This window comes from Impatiens glandulifera, chromosome 8, assembly GCF_907164915.1.
Source record: "Impatiens glandulifera chromosome 8, dImpGla2.1, whole genome shotgun sequence".
Taxonomy (NCBI): Eukaryota; Viridiplantae; Streptophyta; class Magnoliopsida; order Ericales; family Balsaminaceae; genus Impatiens; species Impatiens glandulifera.
The window spans coordinates 8,037,085-8,060,759 of record NC_061869.1 but is presented as its reverse complement, the minus strand read 5'-3'; the positions used below and the strand labels follow the sequence as shown (position 1 = coordinate 8,060,759).

General features: G+C 30.3%; 3 protein-coding genes and 1 pseudogene across 3 annotated transcripts; 3 read left to right on the top strand and 1 right to left on the bottom strand.

The window, feature by feature from the left end:
- Positions 1-551: 551 nt before the first annotated feature.
- Positions 552-9,263, top strand: LOC124911508 (glutathione reductase, chloroplastic-like). The gene is made up of 17 exons (XM_047452004.1): positions 552-671; positions 1,037-1,187; positions 1,709-1,773; positions 2,280-2,349; positions 3,752-3,823; positions 4,967-5,170; positions 5,279-5,352; positions 5,441-5,524; positions 6,122-6,209; positions 6,318-6,399; positions 7,094-7,167; positions 7,404-7,511; positions 7,646-7,710; positions 7,838-7,951; positions 8,096-8,195; positions 8,513-8,566; positions 8,987-9,263. The coding sequence occupies exons 2-17, from the start codon at positions 1,047-1,049 to the stop codon at positions 9,062-9,064; spliced, it is 1,473 nt and encodes a 490-aa protein (XP_047307960.1). The 5' UTR covers positions 552-671; positions 1,037-1,046; the 3' UTR covers positions 9,065-9,263.
- Positions 9,264-9,443: 180 nt separating this feature from the next.
- On the top strand, positions 9,444-9,562 carry LOC124913454 (annotated as a pseudogene).
- Positions 9,563-20,710: 11,148 nt separating this feature from the next.
- Positions 20,711-21,991, top strand: LOC124912868. The gene has a single exon (XM_047453507.1). The coding sequence runs from the start codon at positions 20,711-20,713 to the stop codon at positions 21,989-21,991; it is 1,281 nt and encodes a 426-aa protein (XP_047309463.1).
- Positions 21,992-22,842: 851 nt separating this feature from the next.
- Positions 22,843-23,448, bottom strand: LOC124912867 (glutathione S-transferase T3-like). The gene is made up of 2 exons (XM_047453506.1): positions 23,011-23,448; positions 22,843-22,914 (listed from the first exon to the last, which is right to left on the bottom strand). The coding sequence occupies exons 1-2, from the start codon at positions 23,446-23,448 to the stop codon at positions 22,843-22,845; spliced, it is 510 nt and encodes a 169-aa protein (XP_047309462.1).
- Between the last annotated feature and the right edge of the window lie 227 nt (positions 23,449-23,675).

Genomic DNA, 23,675 nt, shown 5'->3' with positions numbered 1-23,675 from the left:
ATTATCCTGGTGAAAATAATGAATGTTACGATATTCAAAACATTAAAGAAATTATGGCGAATATCATTCAAAATCCGATCGATGACAAAGTTGAGGATGATTCAATAGTTTTGAAACCGGTCACTCGAAAAGAAACATTGCAAATGATAACAACTCTTTACTTAATATATGACGACAATGCCCAATATCTTCAGTGTAATAAAAAAAAATTAAAAATGAACTCAATATAGATTTGAATTTCATAAAAATAAAAATAAAAAATGATTATAATTTTTTTTTACTAGACAATCTTAAAATTTAGAATCTTTTAATAATTATTAATGTGTAATTTCTTTGAGTCGAAAATATATAAAAATAAGTTTATTGAGATTTTACTAGATGAAATTGGTTAGTTATTTGAATATAATTTGAATAAAATAATGTTTTGGGATCCAGTTGATTTTATAAAAATTGAGTGGTTCTATTCGATTTAGGTTTGAACGTTGACCTATGGTTCACATATCTTATATATTTCAATTTTGTTTTTATTTATTCTATGCATATAAATGTGAACAAAAATAAAATTATAAATAGCGTAATCTATTTGCAAAATTCAATCATAGCTTCTATTGGCCCGATTGCGACTTCATTTCTCCGACCACCATTTCTGAAGATTCAGACAACTCAAAAAGGTATGAACTTACTGAACCCAAATCGTGAACTTACACAGATCATACGTATACTCTTTCTCAAACCATTTGTTCTAGATCTCTCTTGTTGATGCTAATTATTCCTTCAAAACTTAACATATTGTTTATCTTAGGGTTATTTCAGATTTTGACATACCCAATGATGGATTCTTGGTGTTGGTTATTTGTTTTAATATATTTATGATTTCTGATTATGTCATGATTGTGATTATTTGGGGTTTAAGATTATTAAGATCTTAGGGTTGGGATTTCCATTTTCCTAAGCTAGATTTCACTTGTTAAATGGTACATTAGAGATGGGTTTGCATTGTATTGGGCTGATTGTATTTGTTTTTCTTTGGGTTTAGTTTGTTTACCATGGCGAGAAAGATGCTAATTGATGGTGAGCTAAGCACACCCAGTGAAGATGTGATTCAGTATGACTTTGATTTGTTTGTGATTGGAGCTGGAAGTGGTGGTGTACGTGCATCTAGAATGTCAGCTAAACATGGTGCTAAGGTATATTACTTGTTCAAATATTCATCAACAATCTATTTGTTTGTAACATGATATGATATTAGACTAAGATTGCTGCAAATGTTTACGGGCAGAGGAGATTTAGAGAATTTAGATTGATTATGTTTGATCTTGTTTACCCATGATTCTGATTTCTACAATGGAGGGTCAGTGATCCATATGTATATCTTTGATTTTATTATGCATTGGATGAAATTTCAAAGAGAAGCTGCTATAATGTTATACACTGTGTTTCAGTATAAGCTGCTGAAAAGTTTCCTTCTGATTTCTATTTCTGTTCTTTTCCCCCTCTTAGGTTGATTGGGCTTTAGTGTCTGTTCTGCTTTAGAATGCTTTTTTTTTTCTTTTTCACCTTTTCTTGCTTCAAAATGGGATTATGTCAAACTATGACCTATTGTCTCTCTATCTTTTGTTTAGAAGCTATCTCCGTGATTTAATATTGTTTCTTTGTTAGAAAGAGTTGAAGATATTATGTTTACACTAAAAATTGGCTTTGTTGATAGGTTGCTGTTTGTGAGCTTCCATTTGATCCGATCAGTTCTGAAGTTGTTGGAGGAGTTGGTGGGACGTAAGTTTGTCTAGACTAGAGTAGCTCACTAGCTCTGATTTCTTCTCCAATTTATGTTCAAATTATTTTTAATTTTCTTTTGACCTTTCTTGCTCAAAAAATTCCCCTTATCCTCATTAGCCAACTAAAGGAGTAGGGATCAAAACACTACTCAGATAAATTGGTTCAGTGATCACTTTTTACTATCAAGTATCAAACAGTCTGGCTGGAAATTTTCCCATTTTTTAATGCAGATTAGTAGATCGAATAAATAAGTGATATAATTTTTTTCCTTCGAAAGTATGAAGGGAATGCTCATAAATATATTGCAATGATTTGTTTGAAAAACATTTTTCTAAGACAAGCAATATCCTTGCACTCATAAAGGGATGGTTTTTCATGTTATCTAACAAATGCCAAGGATTGATAAATGCAAATAATTAAGGTTTTTTTGTGTGTATTTGTGGTTAGGATTGGACTATGGTGTCAGATTCATACATTGTATTGATGGTTCTCATATGTTGCAGGTGTGTGATTCGTGGCTGTGTTCCTAAAAAGATTTTAGTTTATGGAGCATCATATGGTGGTGAGCTTGAGGTACTACTTTAATGAAGTTTGACTTTCTTTGATGTGCTTTGATAAATGGTCATAAATTTTATGTGCCTTTCTATGGAGAAATTAAGCTATCTTACAATGGTTCGCCAAAAGCTCTGTTTTTAGGATTCCTTCTTTGAGAAGGAAATCAGATATCTTTCTCAGGTGAAAGATCAAGATCTTTGACCCAAAAAAAGAAAGAAAGATCAAGATCTATGTCTAAGTACCTTTCACTAGCTAGAGCCTTGTATGGGATGTTGACCATTTTGGGATTAATAGTAAATACATTGAACCAAGAACATAATAAAATAAACGTATATAATAAAATCTTGTATATTTGTATTATCAGTATATATACAAATACAGAACTTTTGTATATATATATATATATATATGAAAGCCATGTATACTATTTTCAGTGAATCCTAACAGTTTTTCCCTAAGTGGTTGACACACAAATACACAATTGACCGTTCATAGTTTATTCTGATGGAAATATAAGGTTATGCATTTTTGCATAGGGAACTTTTGGGATATCTTTCCTCTTTGATGGAACATTATACTCATATTTCTTGGGAATCATACACAGATGTTTGTTTAACATCATAGTTCTTATATGACAGAGGGACCAGATATATTGAATGCAGAATATGCTATATGAAAGATAGTTTAGTGCTGATCTTAAACAGATGACAAAAAATAACTCAATGCCATTTCTTCTGGAACTTTTTATTGAAGGACTTAAAATGCATATTAAACAAACTGTGACCAAGTCCCTTGTAGTTTGATGAGGAATAAAAGAGTTTGGTAATATAAGTGTATATAAGTTCAAGGCAATGATAGGCTAAAGAATAAAATTGTATGATTAAAAGAGGTATAAACTACTTTAAGTTTGCTATATAGTATTTGATAAAGTATAAAGATATGGTATAAGTATAAAATGACATATCTATATTTAGATGTCTATCATATTTATTATTATTACTGTTGGCATTTTATATTAAGTCAATTGTAACTGTACATATTATTATATTATTGTTACTATTAATGTTATAAATATTGTAGTTAGTTTGCTTATCATTATTATTACTACCATTGTTGTGTTCTTATTATATAAGGTCATTAGAAATAATACTATTATTGGTACCTTGAATAATAATAATGAAGTATAATAACAATAGACATAATACTAATGACAATGATAACAACAATGAAAATAATAACACTTATTATGACTATATATATATATATATATATTAATTATAGGAATACTAATGATGGATATAATAGTAGTAGGACTGTAGAACTATTAATTATAAATAATAATAATATCACCAGTTCAAAGTAAAAATATATTATTTTCACTTATTTTTATTAATATTTTCACCTATCTGGTTACATGTAGGATGCCAGAAATTATGGATGGGAACTGAATGAAAGAATTGATTTCAACTGGAAGAAGCTTTTGAATAAGAAGGTTGGTATTCATTTTATTCAACTTGTTTCCTATTCAGCATGTAACAATTATATATTAATGTTCTTCAAGTCTATAAGATTCTATACTTGAACACCTTATTTCAGTGATATCTAGAGGAAGCTAAATGTTATATTAAATATACTCTACTGAAGTTTTCATGTAGAATTGTTTTTAACTCTATTCTAATTTAAAGTTTGTCTTGCATTATAACATATTTCAGTAGTGTCATTGCAGCAGAATTATTTTTTTAATATAAAATTGATACTTGTATAAAATGAATTGTCGCACAGAATGCGATTTCAAAGATACAAGCGCAAAACCAAATAATTAAGTAAGTTTTTCAAAAAATCAAACTCAGTACTTATTCTTAGTTTATGCTTAACATTACACTACACAAGCTTGTTGCTTGGATGCTATGTGGTCAATCCCATGTATCCCAATTCAATTCTATTCTTGTTTTGGTTACTCTAGCTTGTACATTTGAAATCGCATTTTGCGATATTTTAATGTATGTAATTTAAAAAAGAATAGAGAAAATCAAATAAAAGCTTCAAACCCCCATTCATGAAAATGTGTAGGAAGCTTCACCATCTCCTTTTCTTTTCTCCAAATTGAATTAGTATCCCGTCACTTAATTGAATATTTTCTTATTTCTTTAACCAAATAATCCACAACGTGCATATAAAGATAGCTCCCCATTGCATCAGAAAGTTGCCATCTAAAATGTTATATTTGTAGCAATTATGACATATTACTGCTTCCTGATAGGTTCTGGCAGATCTTTCACCAAGATGTCCACAATTTACATTTTCTTATCAATTAAATGCACGTTGTATCGCTGGAATTATCTCATTTTCTTGTTCAGATGTTTCTGTATGATTCTTCAGCTAATTTCACGAAGTTCCTATATATATGCTTTTATTGTTATCTCTATACTGGCAATAACTTTCCACTTTTTTATTATGATAAACCTATAAATGAGATGCTTAATGTGACAAAAAAATTATATTTACAATTACTGGCAATAAACCAGCCGTCAGAAGTCTTACTACATGTTGACATCTTACCTAGGGCAAGTGAATGTCTTTCCATCTAGTTTTACCGTTGTGGTACTTCAGTTAAAAAGTTTCTTTCATCTGGCAGACTGAAGAGATAATCAGACTTAATGGAATTTATAAGAGGATGCTTTCGAATAGTGGAGTGAAATTGTTTGAAGGAGAGGGAAAGATTATTGGCCCTAATGAGGTTGAGGTGACACAACTTGATGGAACCAAACTGAGCTATTTAGCTAAACACATACTTATTGCAACAGGAAGTAGAGCTCAACGACCATCTATTCCGGGGAAGGTAGATCCTTTAGTTCTTCCAATCTTTTGTTATTGTTTAAAAAAATGAACATCTCTCAACTGTTAGATGACATATTTGTAATGTATTCATTCTTCCTTTGGTTTCTAGGAATTGTCCATTACTTCGGATGAAGCTCTGAGCTTGGATGAGTTTCCAAGGCGTGTTGTTATTCTTGGGGGAGGGTTTGTTTTCTATCTCATCCGATTCCAATGACTTCTTGAATGTCATTCATATGAATTCCAAAGTAACTCACTTTAATTTATTATTTAGATACATTGCTGTTGAATTTGCTTCTATTTGGCGTGGTATGGGTGCCACAGTTGACCTCTGTTACAGAAAAGAACTTCCACTAAGGTAATAATTAAGTTATACTATTTTTCCTAGTAAGTTCAAAGTGATCTATAAAGATATTGCTCAATCAATTGTACTTGTGGAAATAGTCAAACTAGGTTTATATTACTTTTATTTGTCTAAATATGTTAAAACTAATTAGTTGAGATATTTTAGCATTTTGATTTACCATAATTGAGGAAAATCAGCTCTAAAGTTGTATAAATAGGTATATCCTATTATAAAAACAATATATCAAAAATTATCTCTTTCTCTCCATTTAAAAATCCCACAGTACTCAATATGTTTTGATCAAGTGTTCAGAAACTAGAGAACATCTCTGCTCCCTTCTTCCACTAACAACATTTGGTGTTAGAAAATGCTTAATGTTAAGTCTAGAAAACATCCATAGCTCCATGATCCATGAATGTGGAACACTACCAACTATGAGGAAAGGCAGCTGGACTTGAATTATCTTCCATCTTCTTATTCTTGTTATGAGGAGGGGAAAGAATATTCTTTTCGATTATAGGCATGCTAACTTTAAATGGGTCATACATTTTTATCTTCTGAACTTCGGATTTACTAAGAATTCTTTGTCCGGATGACTATAATATACAGTGGTTTCGATGATGAAATGAGAACAGTTGTGGCTGGAAACCTGGAAGGAAGGGGAATTATTTTACACCCTGGGACAAATTTGACAGAGGTAAAAACAAATATTAGGATTCTTACACCTTATGAAATTCCAATATATTATTTGTTCTGTCAACACCCACTGTACCTTTTTCTGACAAACTTGGCTTTTACCTTTCAGTTAGTTAAAACAGATGATGGGATAAAGGCTATCACAGACACCGGTAAAGAATTGACAGCTGATGTTGTACTCTTTGCCACAGGTAATTCTTCAACTTGCTTGAATTGCAACAAACTCGAATTAAATTAGTTTTGATGAGTTTGAGAAGAACATTTTTTATTATCTAATTTCAGAACATTTTATATTTTGATATTTATGTGATACCCTAATAATCTTGTGTTATTTATGTAGCTGTTTGAATACAGTCTCATTTTAATGGAATTCTTGAATTTTTACATTTTAATAAACTAATGTGATTGATGATATTTTGTTTTCATCAAAGGTAGATCATATCCCATTTTAGGCTTATATTTTTTCTAGCTAATATTGTCAAAAAGTTGATTTTATTTGAGAGGTCATCATGGCAGGCTGTCTGTGCACTAGAAAATATATATTTATTTTCCTGCTTATTTAAAGTCCATTCTGTATCATATTAATTTACCATGTTTTCTTCACTTTATATGTTGCATACAACCCACTCTCTTTACAGGCATTGATTATCTTACTGGCATTATGCTTTCTTCATAACTTGTGCATTCTGAATTTTCCATTTACAAACAAAGATAATTCTTTTTCCTCGTTCTAACTAATATTCATCATATTCAGCTTCCTATATATACTTTTTTGCATTATCATTACGTAATAACTATCCATAAACATTCCCTTCTATTGTTTTTTATCTTCATTACTTTATGTTTTGGATGCTTATTCTGTCTCTTTGTTTTGGTTTATTGCAGGAAGAAAACCCAACACAGGAAGGCTAAACTTGGACTCTGTAGGTGTTAAGCTCGACAACATAGGAGCTATCAAGGTCACTGGATTTCCCATCACCTTTCTCGGGCAACTTTTATTTAATAATCTTATAATCCACATGATATCGGTTATACATATTGAAGACTTTTGTTAGGACCACTTAGCAAACTTCAAAGACAAAATAAAATAAACTTGGATGTTTAAATCTTTCATGTAATTTGAATTTGAAGGTGAATTGAAGGGTTCCTTAAGGTGGCCAAGATTTAACAATTTTTGAAGAATTTTCTTATTTAGGTAGATGAATACTCCCGCACAAATATACCAAGTATATGGGCTATTGGTGATGTAACAAACAGAATGAACCTTACCCCTGTGGCCTTGATGGAGGGAACATTTTTCGCAGTAAGTATCTCATCTGATAAAAGTTGGACTTTTATATTTCCATTTTGTGTTCTCTCAGCTCATTATTTTTCTAGTTACACATGCTATAAATTTATCATTCCCGAAAACATTGAGCTTCTCTTTTGCCTCTGCAGAACACTGTTTTTGGCGGGAATCCTACCAAACCTGACTACACAAATATAGCTTGTGCTGTCTTCTGGTATGTTTTCGGCTCTGTTTTTTTTTTGGGTTTGATCATGAAAAAAGTTTGGTTGCCATTTGTCCTTGTTTGTTTGTTTTCTAGGCAAGATATATTGACATCCTTTCTTTTGTTGGTTGGTTCACAGTATACCACCTCTTTCTGTGGTGGGGCTTAGTGAAGAACAAGCTATAGAGCAAGCAAAAGGTGATGTCAAGGTTTTTACCTCGACGTTTAATCCTATGAAGAACACCATTTCAGGGTATGCAGTTATAGGAATGAGTAAATGATATTTGGAAACTTGTATTTAAAATTGAATGTGATCTTTTTTTCTGTTTGGTATAATAAATATATTTTTTGGCATAAAATTGGTAATAGTTCTTGATAACTAATGTTGCATATGCAGGCGACAAGAGAAGACCATAATGAAGCTGATAGTAGATGCTGAAACAGATAAGGTTCTTGGAGCGTCAATGTGTGGACCAGATGCCGCCGAGATCATGCAGGTACATATATATATAAACCGAACATATAAGATCTCATTAACTTTTATTTTTATTGGATAAAAAGAGAGACACGTGATGTAATACAAGAAGAGAGGAGATTGAAAATAACAATATTGCCAGAAAACTTATTTTGTTGTGCCCAAATACAAAGTTCATGACAATACAAATACCAAAAGATTAACATTTGAAGAAAAGAGATGGAATGAGGAGTTTGAGTGGTTGCAAAATTTCCTTCGCTTTCCCAATAGATTTTATTGTCAAGTCCATATTTAATAAAAAGAAATAAAATGAAGTGCATTATCAATATTGTTTTGCAGGGTATCGCTATTGCCTTCAAATGTGGAGCAACCAAGGCACAATTTGATAGCACGGTAAGTACAACTTACAATCTCACAAACTCGATAGATTTAATGTTGGAAAAAGGGGGTGAGAATGAGAAGAAAGAATCAACATATTTGAAAACTAGTATTTTATCATAATAATCTCGATCCCACCGGAAAATCACCATTGTTTAAATTGAAAATGATTATTATTTTTCTTACTTTATACGATTTTTATGGATCATGAACCAGATGTTACTTCATTTGATATACAAATCATGATTCAACTTATAGTATAATTTTTTTTGGTTACATATGTATGGTATAGAGATTTGATTTTTCATTTGGTTATCTTTGGATAATGATGAAAGAGTAGAGAATGTTGGAAGCACTTATATGAGATAACTAGTGATGAAATATTTACATTGAGATAACAAAGTAACAAAATAAGCTGTGTGATTGTGTAAACAGGTGGGAATTCATCCTTCTGCTGCAGAAGAATTTGTTACCATGCGAGAAGTGTCGAGGACTATAAGTAAATCTAAATAGTAAAACAGTTGGAGATGGAATTGGCAATGTTTCAAGAAGAAGAAGGATAGAACATTTAAAACAATCATATATTCTACTACTATTACTAAATAAATAATGTATTCATTCATAGACCAGGTTTCTTAATAATTTTGCTTCATGGATCTTGGATTGGATTCTTATCTTTTTTTTATGCTGTAGTTGCACTTATGTTGCTCTTTTTCTTGTTTTTTTCTCTCATTTGAAAATTTCAATAATCACTGTTATGATAGTTTTTATTATTTATGTTTCCAGTTTGATTAAATTTGTATTCCCTATTGTTCAAATATGTTTTTAATGGAAAGAGTTTTGGTTAGAAACTTTGTTCTTTCCACCTAAGAACCTTATAACTTATTATGTTGGGTGCGATCATACAAGCACTAATACATTGGATCGCATCAGAATTTTGCAGTTAAGCGTGCTTGGACGAGAGTAGTACTAGGATGAGTGATCCTTTGGAAAGTCTTCATGTCGCACTTCTTTTAAAACTCTAGGTTCTCAGCCTCTCTGAGGTCAACCTGGGTTTGAGCCTGTTAAACAACAAGTTCTGCCCGTCTAGTTAAATTAGTTGCGTAGATTTACGGATTATGTGCTTAACCCGCAGGGATTAGTCGTACTCCGAATAATAAGCGGAATCCAGCGTTCAAAATTTAACCTTTAATTATATTTTTTTAATAAAAATATTTAAATCTTTTACTTTAATAGTTTTTTTAATCAATAATTTCTACATGAGATAGATTCTATGTATCCAAAATAAATTTTAATACTAAAATATTCTCCTATATATGTTATTAAAACAATTATAATTCAACAAATAGTCCTTAATAAAGTGGTGGAATAAATTATCACATATAAACATACACCCTTTTATTTTATTATTATATTATATCCTTATTAAATTTTAATTTTATTATTATTTTTAATTATTTGCATCAGTTGATCATACTGATGTTGTTCATTTAGATATCCAAATTCAAGCTCATCTCTCTAAATGAAACTATCTTTCATTATTAATGGGTTGTTAAAAGTATTTTCACATAAAACACTATTTTATTTTTCATTATTAATGTAGAATTATTATGTTCTCATTTTCTGTTGTAAATTGTATATAAAATCAATATGTTATTGGAGTATACCTAAGATTTGTGTTGCTTTTGATAACATGGATAGCAGATGTGCAAATTGAAGTTAGATTTGATCAACTATTATACTTTAAAACTACTCTTTATTAGAACATGAATTTCATGATGCATTTTTTAATTGAAAAAGACAATATTGGAAGAGAAAAATCTTCAACATTAACCAACTTCATTTCATTTTTTATCTAAAACTAGCTAATCAAACAAGTCTAATAAATAATGTTTGCAATGAAACCATATGCTTCAATTGGACTATAAACTAAAAATATATATAATAAATGTGTCTAGAAAGAGAGCTCACATTACAAAAAATTACAAAATGAAGTCCACTACAAAAACAAAATTAAACTAGCTAAAAGGAGCTTCATCGTCATTTTTAGTATTTATAACGGATCATCTTTTTTTTGGGAATTAAAGGAGGACTTACATGACACCCCACAACCATGATCCCCGCTTAAACTCAAAGCGCTTCCAGATGGAACACCTGATCATCTTTATCTTTCTCATAAACTCAAATACACATGTCTCATACTTGGTGCGGTATTTGACTTGTGAAAACTCATATTCCAAAGTCGTATAAGGAAGTATATGAAGATCATTTAATCGATTCTACAATTACAATTGCTTAATAAGACGATTAAAATAATGATAATAATAGTGAAAAAACACAAATTTAAAATTAAACTAAAACCTTATTGAGTTTGAGGGCACTTTGGACTACAAAGTTTCCAAATTCTTGTTGCGCAACTATCATGAGCTTCTTAGGATCTTATAAAAGATCTTCCACGAGCTAGAAAGCGTAACTTTTGAGGATTTGAATTTAATGCATTTCTCTACGAGATGACTACCATACTTTGTCATTGTTAGAGTAATATAACATTTCAGTAGATGAGCACATAGATATTTGAAGACTAACGTGTCTTCAAATTGTATAATATTCTGGAAGATAATGTACCTACGATAAATAATGAAAAAGTAAAGAGGAATCATCTATTTGTTTATTTTAAAATAATAATTTTAAATTTTAACACATAAAAAAAAGGCAGGAAAGGTGAATCTTCAATGATTCGATTAAGAAGAATATTTTTAAAGGGTTTCTGATAATCCCAAGACAATCATTTATTGATTTGCATCCGTATGAGTATTTGCAATTCAAGAAAAATGATTTATTGTAGCTTTGAACAAAACCTATATATAATAACACGCATAAAATTGTGGATTATAAGAAACATTAATATTCAACACATACGTTGCAAAAGAGCCGGACAAAGAAGTTACCTCGTTTGATTGATCATCAAAATGGGGAAACACACGTGAATAACATTTTTCCATCCGAATGAGTCATCAAGTCAACTAACCTTTTGGATAGAGCATGAGTCGATGAACTTAGAAAAATCATTTAACCAATTTAATAAGTCTCGAAAGTGATAACGACGTTTCAACCAATTTAACAAATATTTAATTTTATTAGCCATAACCATTTGATATAATTAATTATTACAGTATTTTTTGTAGCGCAACTTGATGGATATAGAGCGTCCCAAATTGATAAGAATATGTTTGAGCTGATTTGGGTTTTTTATTAACTTGAAGAAAAGTGAGTGACCACGTTTATATACCCATCACAATCTTATTAGTAGAGTAAGAAATTCGATACAAAATTGTTTTATATATTTTTTTATTTTTTTATAATAATAGGATTATTATCAAGAAGGCTCTTTATGTATTCAGACGAGATTGGATCCTAAACTTCAATTCAATAATTATAGTTATATTTTGCGGAAGACATATTTCTGGAGCAAATGGCATTGGAGCAGCCATGGTTAGAATAATATAAAGAATTTGAATAATATTTTGAATTATATAAATTATGTCTATTATATAGAGATTCCATTAAAATTATAAGGAAACTAATATAATAATATATAGTAATATAGAGATTACATTAAAGTTATAAGGAGACTAATATAATAATATATAGTAATGATATTATCACAATTTATAATATTGTGATAATATCTTACATATATATTATATTATATTTTAACACTAATACTACCCCTCAAGTGGGAGCAGAGAGATCACGAATGCTCAAATTGTGAAGAAGAAAAGTAAAAGACGAACATCCCAAGGATTTAGTCAAAACGTCAGCTAACTGATGACCAATAGACATATATTGGGTGACAATGTTTTCAGAAACCAGCTCATCCCAAATAAAGTGATAGTCAATCTGAATATTCTTCGTATGCTCATGAAAAATAGGGTTACTAGCGATGTGGAAAGACGACTAACTGTCACAGAAGAGGTACATAAGGAACATATGCAATATTTGAGCCATTTTAGTTCGTAAGTAGTAACCGCCATAGCATGATATTCAGCTTTAGTAGAGAAACGGGCAACAATAAGTTGCTTTTTGGTACGCCAAGAAATATGAGAATGTCCAAAAAAATCACATAGCTAGTAAGAGAGCGTCGTGTGAAATGAGAGGACAAACAACCCAATCACTGTCTAAGTACGCTCGTAGAGTCAAATATGATGTAGGTCGCAAACAAATACCTTGACCCGGATTACCCTTAAGATACCGAAGAACTTATAAAGCAGCATCCCAATGGTGTTGCATTGAATTACTTAGAAACTGTGCTAGAGTGTGAACAACATAACTCAAATCTGGGCGAGTAACCGAAAGATAGACCAAGCGACCAACCAAACGCTGATATTTTAGGTTGACCAAAGATATCAGTTGTAGACGAAGCAAGACAGTGATTTTGCTCCATAGGTGTGTCAATAAGGCGACGCCCAAGCATACTAGCTTCTGTTAATAAATCTAGCACACATACTTGCGTTAGGATAAAAAAATCCTATCAGGACCTCGAGCCACCTCAATACCAAGAAAATACTTCAAACGCACCAAGTCCTTCATATGAAAACACGAATACAAGTAATCCTTATACCGAGAAAATCAACGTGGAAGAACTACCAAAAATAATTAAATCATCCACGTAAACCAACACATGGATAAAATAAGCATCTCGAATAAGGCTAAATATGGAATAATCAGCATATGATGGAGTAAACCCATATGATCGCAATGCAACAGACAAATCAGCGAACCACTAGAGAGGAGCTTGACGTAACCCATATAAAGATTTGCGTAAGCGACAAATAATGTCGGAAGGAGTAAAATAGCCTGGGGGAGGACGTATATACACTTCTTCATACAAGTCACCGTGCAAAAAAACATTATGCACATCCATCTGATGAAGTTCCCATTTAAAATAGCAACAACAACAACAAGAAAAATGTGTACCGTACTTATTTTCGCAACTGGAATAAAATTTTATGTATAATCAATGCCAGCACATTCTCGGTTACCATGAACCACTAGAAGTGTTTAATAACGACTACCGTGCCAAAAGATGTACGTTTAATTTATAAACCCACCCGCTGTTAATTGCTTGCTTACCAATATTCAACCGGGTTAAAATCCAAGTACGATTACATTTCAAAGTAGAGATTTCCTCAATTATTGTTGTTTTCCATTGAGGTGATTTAACAACCTTATTAAAAGAGGAAGACTCTTTGTTATCTGAAAGAGCTGAGGTCCTTGAAGGTTATGGTGGTGCAGCAATAGGAGATCTATATTTGGTTGAACCACTGTATTAGTCATATTTGGTTGAAGACGAGTCGAAACAATTTTAGTACGCAAGCCACAACCCAATTCCTCTAAGGCCAAGGTAGTAGTTATGGACTGAGAGGGGTCGGTCGAACTCCCCCCTGGAGTCAATACCTATGTCATCATCCGAATCAACCCATAATGATGGTTGATGGAAATATTTCCCATTTAGTTTTAGCCGTATCCGAAAGAGAATCCAAGTAAGGGAACTAATCTTCAAAAAATTGAATGTCACAACTTACAAATTTTTTTGGGGATTTAAGATCATATAACCGCTAGCCCTTTTTACCAAACAAATATCCCATAAATATACAACGACGTGAGTGTGTCAAATTTATCTTTAATATATGGGGAATTATAGGCATTGCATAAACAACCAAAAATCTTAAGGGAAGAATGAGGTGGTGGTTTACCAAAAAGACATTCATACGGAGTCTTAAGATCCAACAAAGGTGTTAGCGTAAAATTGATTAGGTGCGCATTAGTAAGTACACATTCTTCCTAAAAATATTGCGGAAGCTTAGCTTGAAAACGTAATGCACGGGCCAAGTTAAGAATATGACGGTGCTTACGTTCAACTCTACCATTTTGTTGAGCCGTATCAACACAAGAAGTTTGTAAAAGAATGTCTTTTTCGAAAAATAATTCAAATGAGGTAAATTCACGGCCATTATCCAAACGAAACACACGAATACGTTTATCAAATTGTGTTTTTACCATCTTATGAAATTGCTTAATCAAAGCACCAACTTCACTTTTGCAAATCATCAAAAATATCCATGTAGTGCGTGAAAATCATCAACAATAGTAACAAAATAACGAGTTCCACAACTCGATAAAACCTTGTTTGGTCCCCAAATATCACAATGGATTAAATCAAAAACAACAGTATCATGAGTAAAACTAACAAAAAAAGGAGCACGTGTTTGTTTTCTCATATAACAAATATGGCAGTTTGTAGAACAACTTTTATTAAAAGTCTGTGAAAACAAAAGATAAAACGAAAATAACTTTCATAGAGGGATGACCTAAGCGCTGGTGTCATAACACATCAGATCCTTTATTACAAACCGGATGAAAAATATAGACCCCTCTAAATAGCACCCCCACTCCAATCAGGTTTCTCAAAGTGCGGTCCTGAATAACACAAACCATATCAGTAAAAATAATAATATAACGACGAAAAATATTGAGTTGAGATATCGATAATAAATTACAAGTCATCGACGAGACATCTAATACATTATCAAGAGACAATCAATCAAGAAAAACACTACCAATTTTTATCATAGAGATCACAACACCATTAGGTAAACCAACACTAGTATTAATTGAGCTAGTGTTTGAAAAATAATTAAGTTACCCGTCATATGATTCGAAGCCCCGATATCAATAATCCAATTATTGGAAAAAGACAAACCCGATAATTTGTCAGAAAAAAATATTGATGATATTCACAATGTGCAACAATTGTGACCAATGCTCATCGGAAATAAACAGAAAATATACACAATCAATCGAACCGGTAAACACCTCAATAGAGGAGGCGACGTGAGAGGCAAGCCTACGCCCCGTACCTTCACTAGGATGAAGGTAATATGGAGAGAAAGGCTCATAACGAGCATCAGAGGAGGTTGCTGCAGTAGTCGGTTCAGATGCCATGGTTGGAATTTAGAGCCGATTGGGGTTAATTAGAGGGAGAAGACGATGAAAGAAAAAATCAAACATTGAAAATTTTAAAGAAAAACAAAATTTCTCACCGAGAGAGTTCTAATACCATGTTAAAATAATATAAGGGATGGTATTGAATGACATTTTAAGTTACATAAGTTATGTCTATTATATAGACATTATATTAAATTTATAAAAAAATTAATATAATAATAATATTATATTATCACAAATTTATAATATTATAATAATATCTTACCTATATATTATCTTATATTTTAACACTAATAATTATTCATGTTTTAAAACTAAGGTTATTATAATTGTATGGGAGTTATTCCTGAACCATGATTATTCAAGTTTGATTAATAAATGCCCATGAAATACGAGGAGAGATCCTCTGCTACCAAAATGCATTCCCTCTATTCCCTCTCACATAGAGGGACATTATGGTAATTAAACTTCATTAATTAAAGTTAATTAATGAAGTTTAATTACCATAATGTCCCTCTATGTGAGAGGGAATAGAGGGAACAGAGACATTTTGGTAGCAGAGATCTCCAGTGATGGAATACAGTCTATAGAGTTAAAAGGAGAACAACATAAATTTAAATTTACAAACCAGCCTGTAGAGAGAGTATTGCCGTAAGTTGAATCTATAGTATATTCGACTTTTTATACGGGGTTCTAACTAAAAAAATACTATGAATTGAATGAAAATGTGACATGTATGTTGCATGACTAAATTTTGTAGATCAGGATCCCCATAAAGAAATAAATATGAACATTTTATAAGTCTTTTATAAGGGTGGGCTAATAAACTATAAATATATTTATTAATACTTATTGTTGTAATCTATATTCTTTCTAAGTAACATTACCTAGTTACACTATTGTTATATAAGTTTTTTAAGTTTCATTATTATATTAAATTTATTGTTTAAATATTTGTTATTCAAATTTAATAATTAAATAAACACGTCTCACTAATTTCTTTCAATAAAATGAGATATTTAATATTTAATTTTGATGTCTCTAGAAGATAAAACATTATGAATATCTATCTGAATATAGTTTGTAACTTTTATATATAACAAATTTGACATAGATTGTTATAAGATAGGGTCATCCTCATTTACCTCTATGAGGTGTATATGTCACCTTATATTTATAAATAAGACTTATATCATTTTTACTCTCTTTATATTTTTAAAAGTTACATGTTTAATGATTTATCTCTCTTTAATTTTTTATTATTAAAAAAAATATTTAACAGTTTCTATTTCTTTAGTTTTATAAATATATATTTTTTTAAATTATTAATATATTAATATGTTTTTAAAATTATATAAATATATATTTATTTAATACATATATAAATTAATTATATATATATATTGGGTTTTGTTATATATATATATATATATATATATATATATATATATATATATATATATATAATGTGTTTTTTTATAATAAAAATAAAAATAATTTAATAAATATAAAGAAAGTGAAAAATATATATTATTTTAATTATTTATTTTTGTTGGGCTCAATAATTTATTCTCCTTTATTAATTAAAAAATAAAATTAATTTTAAATAATAAAAATGATTCAAATTAAAACAAATAATGATTAATTGTACAATACTTAATTAAAAACATTTCCTCAAAATGAGAGTTTAAGTTCCAAAATATTAATATTAAGTTTATCTAAAAAATGATTTTAGTCTCAATTGTTATATTTGAACAACTACAAAAGTAGAGAGAAGATTAAAAGATAAGATATATAACTATGTTAGAGTTTCATCCAAAAATACATAAGTCCAATTGTTACATAAGTTTTAAAAGTATCAAATTCAAGAGAAACAAAAGTTCTTTTTATACATTGAAATAAAAATACAAACTGTTTTTAAAACTAAAACTCTTAACATTCAATTAAACTTAATCAAAATTGAGCCACATTCAAATAACTAAAAAACATATTTCAATTAAACAAAAACTCATTTTATTTCATTTCATGGGTTACACATTCTGATCAATTATTTAAAAACAACTAAATTACAAGGAAAGATACATAAAGAAATTAGTTCCTAAATATTCTATTTGTTGCTTCAGGCTTTGACAAGTATTACTTTGAAGATTCTGAAGTGTAATTCTGCGTCAAGAACAAGAAGAAATTAGCATAACTATTTTATTTTTATTTTGTGAAAAACATAAATAAATAAATAAATAAAAAGAGAAAGATTCAAATTTACCACCCGAAAACCACTCACTTTAGAATATGTCTGGGCATTTTTGTAGATGCATACATCTTCTCGCTCACACTTCTTGCTCCTACAGTTTTAAATTACAGGATGAGAAAGTTCTAAACATACGTGTGTGATAGTAACAATAAAATAATAATAATATAACTGACCTTGCTGGTAGGGTATTGAAAATACAATACTATGGAAAACACCGAATACGACCTGGTTGTAAACCAGAATCGGGTTTTAGTTATCCTATATAAACAATCATAGACATCAACTATTGTATTAGTTGTGTACATGATTTCAACTATGGATGGAAAAGTTGTATTTTGAGAGACGACAGCATTGGAAGGGATTTGAGATATGGTTTATTGGGACACTCCCATTTTAATAAGAAACCCTAGGTTTTGAGTGACGGCTAGGGATTTGAGATATGGTTTATTGGGATACTCCCATTTTATTCAGAAACCCTAGGTATAAAAAAGGCCGTCTAATAGGGCCGTACGTAGCCGTTTCAGAGTTTGGAGGCCCAATACAAATTCAAATTTTAATTCAAATTGTATGGCCCCACAAAACTAAAATAAATATAATAATTATATATTTTTATCAAAAACATATTAAATATTCAAATTAAATACATAACAATATTAATTAATATAAATAATATTTCAAAATATACATTAAAAATATTAATATAATAAGTTATAAACCAAACAAATATAACATAATAATTTATCAATTAATTAATACTATTCAATTCAACAAAAAAAAATACTCTTCCTTGCATTTTTTTTTAAAACAACCTACCTTCCATAATGACATTGTAAATTAAGTATTTCAATCCATTTTTTTACTTCTCTCCGTAGGACCGTAGCCTTATCTTTAAATTACTAAAATTTTTAAATAATTCATCACCATCAATGTCCATTTGTTGGTTGCGTTTCAAGGAATTTTATAATTTAGTACAATCTTTCAACAATTACTCTTCACTAATACTTTTGAATTTTCCTTTAAATAAAAGTTCAAAGAGTTTTTGATATCGTTCAAATTGCTCAAACCGATCATGTAATGTAAATAAGTTTAAGGCATTAAAATGTAACTTCAAAAATGATTTTCACAATCTTTGTATACTTGAAGATGAATTTTAATTTCTATAATAAAGTTGGATTTATAATAAAAATAAAATAAAATATTAGAGATAAAAATAACAGGTACAATATAAACAATATAATTAGGGTTATTAATTTTGAAAGTTACAATTGGATAGATAGAAAATGAGCTTATACTGAAGGAAAAATGGTATAAAAAATAATAAAATACTCTTAAATTACAATATAATACGAGGAGTGATAGAGAGAGGGAATAACTTGACATCACCTTCATTGGTTGGAAAATGTAAAAGTAAAAGGAAAAAGAGAAAAAAGAGAAATTATTTGATTTTTTCAGGAATAATAAGATTATGTCAAGTCATTTTCTTACCAAATTCCCTCGTCTAATCATTTCTCATATAATACAAGGAGAGAAGAAATTTATATATTATTATATTATATATAATAGGAGGGAAATTTAATGAAATGGCCCTTATAATAGGCATAATTCTAAAATAGGCCTACGCTTTGATAAATCTTGCAAAAAAACCTTTTTGCCTTGTGAAATGTCGGCCATGCCTCCGATAAAACTTTTATCGTTGATGTGCGATCATTTATTATTAAGCGTTGGCCTTTTTTGGAATTAGGCCTATTACGACGGAGGGCATGACTGACATTTCACATAGTGAAAAGGCTCTTTTGCAAGGTTTATCAAAAGTGGATTTTTTTTGGAATTATGCCTATTATGAGGGCATTTCATCACATTTCCATAATATGAAGGGAAAATAAGTAAACTATTATTATATAATAAGGAGATAGAAAAAATTAACATATTTTACGAAAAATAAATGGAAAATTATTATGATATTATACAGTAAAATATAGATATTTTATAATATATATATAATATATAATTAATGATATTATATAATAAAATTTGGAAAATCCATAAATAACGTTAGACATTACAAATAGATTAATTATTATTCATTAGTCCCAAACTTATAATAAAATACATTAGGACTCATATATCTAAAATAAAATGGTGATGTTCATATCTGATTTATTTTTTTTTATATATTTATATCTTTAAAATTATTATTTGAACATTTATTTTTGAGAGCAACATTACCAGCATCCTTATTTTCTATCCCTAAAATACTATAAAATATTAATATCCCTATTTTATAATAAAAAAATAAAAATTATCCTACATCAGACTTCCCCATCCTTATCCCTATATCAATTCATTATTAATTTATTCATTCATTTACTTTTCAAAACTCCACTTAATTTCTCAACTACCTCAAACAACCACCTCAAAATTAAATGAAAGGTAATTAATAAGTCTCTTCATATTTGACCATGTCAAGGTGTAACATTATTCGTTTTTCTGATTGAATCTTCACAAATTTCTGGATCAAGTTCCATTTGAATCTTCAAAGGTATGTTGGATGATATGTTGTTTGTTTATTCATGTATCTTTTGAAAATAAACTAGAATTTTATGTATACAAGTATTTTTTTTTTATTTTTTCAAACTATGCATAGTGGGTGTGATAGATCATAATATAAATAATGTATTATTTCCCTATTTCGTTTGAGACCTTGCGAATGATATTTTTTATTAAGATCTGATTGTTTCATTTTTGGTTTGTACACAAATTTATATGGGGATAAATATCTCTATTTTTTAGTCAATATAAGTGTATGGTATGATTCATGTGATCCTCAATGTATGTAATACACATTTTTATGCTTTCCAGATAAATTAACACGTGAAGGCGTGAGTTCTATACATAACACAATGAATAGTGACGAGATTTTTCTAAATGAATTTTTGAATGGAAGCGATGATGACGATACAATTGAAATTTTAGCCTTGAGACGTGCAAGAAAAAAGCAAAACGAACAAAGTGCAAGCTCAAGGAAATCACGGAGCTATATTGACCGGGCTACTCTAGAAGGGCATAACCGCTTATTCAAAGATTATTTTGCAACGATACCAGTTTATTCATCTCAAATGTTTCGTAGGAGATTTCGAATGAGTCGTGATCTATTTATGAGGATTCACTCGAGAGTGGAAGCACATGAGCCTTACTTTCAACAAAAAAGAAATTCTGTTGGCAAATTAGGTTTATCATCACTTCAGAAAATCACTGTAGCACTACGAATTTTGTGTTATGGGGTAGCAGCTGATTTCATGGATGAATATATACGAATTGGAGAAACCACAACTATAAAAAGTCTAAGGTATTTTGTTCAATCAATCATTGATATTTTTGGTCCTGTGTATCTACGAAAACCAAACTCAGAGGATATTGCAAGATTACTTCAAATTGGCAAAGTTCGTGGTTTTCCAATAATGTTGGGCAGCATCGATTGTATGCATTGGAGGTGGAAAAATTGTCCAACCGCATGGAAATGTATGTTCACTGGTCATTGTCACGAACCTACAATTATATTGGAAGCAGTGGCATCGTATGATTTGTGGATTTGGCATGCATTCTTTGGGCTACCAGGGTCACATAATGATATTAATGTCCTAGAACGATCTCATGTATTTTCTGAAATAACAAGTGGTGAGGGTTATCCCGTTGACTACTCTATCAATGGTCACAACTACAATATGGGGTATTATCTAGCTGATGGTATATATCCCCCATGGGCAACATTTGTCAAATCAATTCTTTTACCTATGAATCGAAAGACAAAACATTTTACTGCTGCTCAAGAATCTGCAAGAAAAGACGTTGAACGCGCATTTAGTGTGCTCCAGGCTAGATTTGCAATTGTCCGTGGTCCAGCACGATATTTTGATCGTGACACACTTAATAAGATAACGATGACATGTATTATTATGCACAATATGATCGTGGAGGACGAACATGAACTTCATCCACAACCAGATATCTCTGAATATGAACAAATCTCTATAAGTCCTCTTGTTGCAGTCGTATCACGCACTCAAACTCCAGAACTTATGAATTTTAATCAATCGCTTCACAAAATCAGAGATAGAGCAGTGCATAACCAACTTCAAGAAGATCTAGTGGAACATCTATGGAATACATACAGCGAGTCATAAAAACTTCAAGAAGATCTAGTGGAGCATTTCAATTCTATTTCAAATTCTATTTCAGGCTTTCTTTCTATTGCTGTCATTTTCTCTCTTTTTTACTTCTTGAATTGATAGTCTTGGATTCACAACAAAGCTTACAACTAAGAGATGATAGAATTGAATAGACATAAGAGGATAGAATTGAATAGACATAACCATACTGCAAGAATTCCATAAACTTAAGTGGATGCAAACCTATAAATTTGATACTCTAAATAAGTCTTTTAAAATTCTACTACAACTAGAAGAGACAATAATTACTTTTATCACTACCCAAACCAGCCATATTACTTCATCCTTGCTAGTTTACAAAATGCATCCAAAAGTTGGGGTAGCTTAGATTTCATCAAAAGGCTACAAAATACACATCAATATAAGATAACAAAAAGTACTAGTTTAATTTTCTGGCTAGAATATCAGCTTGTAGTCTTGTAAAATATTCTCGTTGAACAACATTCTCCATCTTGCTTACATCAATCATCATAGTAGCAATATCTGATTTTTCTTGATCAGCGTCCATTTTAGCCTTTTGTATCTTTAAGTGTTGTTTGGCAATTTCCACTTTGATTTCTTCATTCTTCATTTTTTCCTCTGTCCATTTGATAATAGCATTATCAAATTCAGATATATCAGCAGATTTACCTTTACCTCTTTTAGCTTCTTTCTTTGCTTTCTTTTGTCCCATTAGTCTCTCCAAATCAATAAAATCATTACTAGTATTCTCTTCATCATCGCAATTAATTGTGTCACCTGAAGATACTTTTCTTTTTGTTGGTCCTTGTCGCATGTATTCGATCCACTTAGCATTAAATCTCAACTTATTCCAGCAATTTTCTAATCGAAATTGAGTTTTTTTGGATCTCATGGTAGATCTTTTTAGGCTCTTGAAGCTGAAAGATAAAAGAACACGATTCAAATAGATAAATAGAAATAATTTATACATTTAAAGAGCTAAGAATATTTTATGAACTGCCAAAATTATATACCACGTCTATGCCGGTATCACCAGATTTACGGAGACTTCCTTCTCGTTGTGTGTAATAGCCGCAAAACTTGTTTACAGCTTGTTGGATTGTACTCCATCGATTTGTAAGAGATTTGTCTGTCCGTGGCCCATACTTTGTATTTTCTATGGCTGCCTTATAATATGACCCTACTTTTCTCCAATATTGAATATTTGTTTGATCTGTCCCAATAATTGGATCAATACTTGTGTTAAGCCAAGCTGAAACCAACACAAGGTCCTCCTCCGGAGAAACGTTTTTAGTTCGAATGGATTTTTTGCAAGGATCATCCGTCTCTAACTCTTTCAACTCAATAGGGATAATTTGACTATATGATGGCATAAGTTGAGAGTAATGATCATCACTAATCTGGGATTGATAGGGTTCACCATACACTTCACCATCTAGTCCTTTTGCCATATTTATAATTGGGGAAATACCATAAATATTGTTATTCATACCTAAATGTCAAAAGTAAATGATTTCAAAAAGGAAATCAAACATTTTATAAACATTTAGAATCCAATTTTAAGTCAAACACAATAATATTAACAAAACTCATGAATTAACAAAACTCATGAATCTTCTTGTTTGTAAACCATTCTAGTACACTATGACACAAACAGGTGGTCAAACACAACAATCTA

What these genes read in the sequence shown, in the direction of transcription:
- LOC124911508 (XM_047452004.1), top strand. Translation starts at nt 1,047, where the DNA reads ATGGCGAGAAAGATGCTAATTGATGGTGAGCTAAGCACACCCAGTGAA. An exon ending in ATGAAGAACACCATTTCAGG is followed by an intron (nt 7,952 to 8,095) that starts GTATGCAGTTAT and finishes TTGCATATGCAG; the next exon opens with GCGACAAGAGAAGACCATAA. An exon ending in AGGCACAATTTGATAGCACG is followed by an intron (nt 8,567 to 8,986) that starts GTAAGTACAACT and finishes TTGTGTAAACAG; the next exon opens with GTGGGAATTCATCCTTCTGC.
- LOC124912867 (XM_047453506.1), bottom strand. Translation starts at nt 23,448, where the DNA reads ATGGCAAAAGGACTAGATGGTGAAGTGTATGGTGAACCCTATCAATCC. An exon ending in GTGATACCGGCATAGACGTG is followed by an intron (nt 22,915 to 23,010) that starts GTATATAATTTT and finishes TTTATCTTTCAG; the next exon opens with CTTCAAGAGCCTAAAAAGAT.
- LOC124912868 (XM_047453507.1), top strand. Translation starts at nt 20,711, where the DNA reads ATGAATAGTGACGAGATTTTTCTAAATGAATTTTTGAATGGAAGCGAT.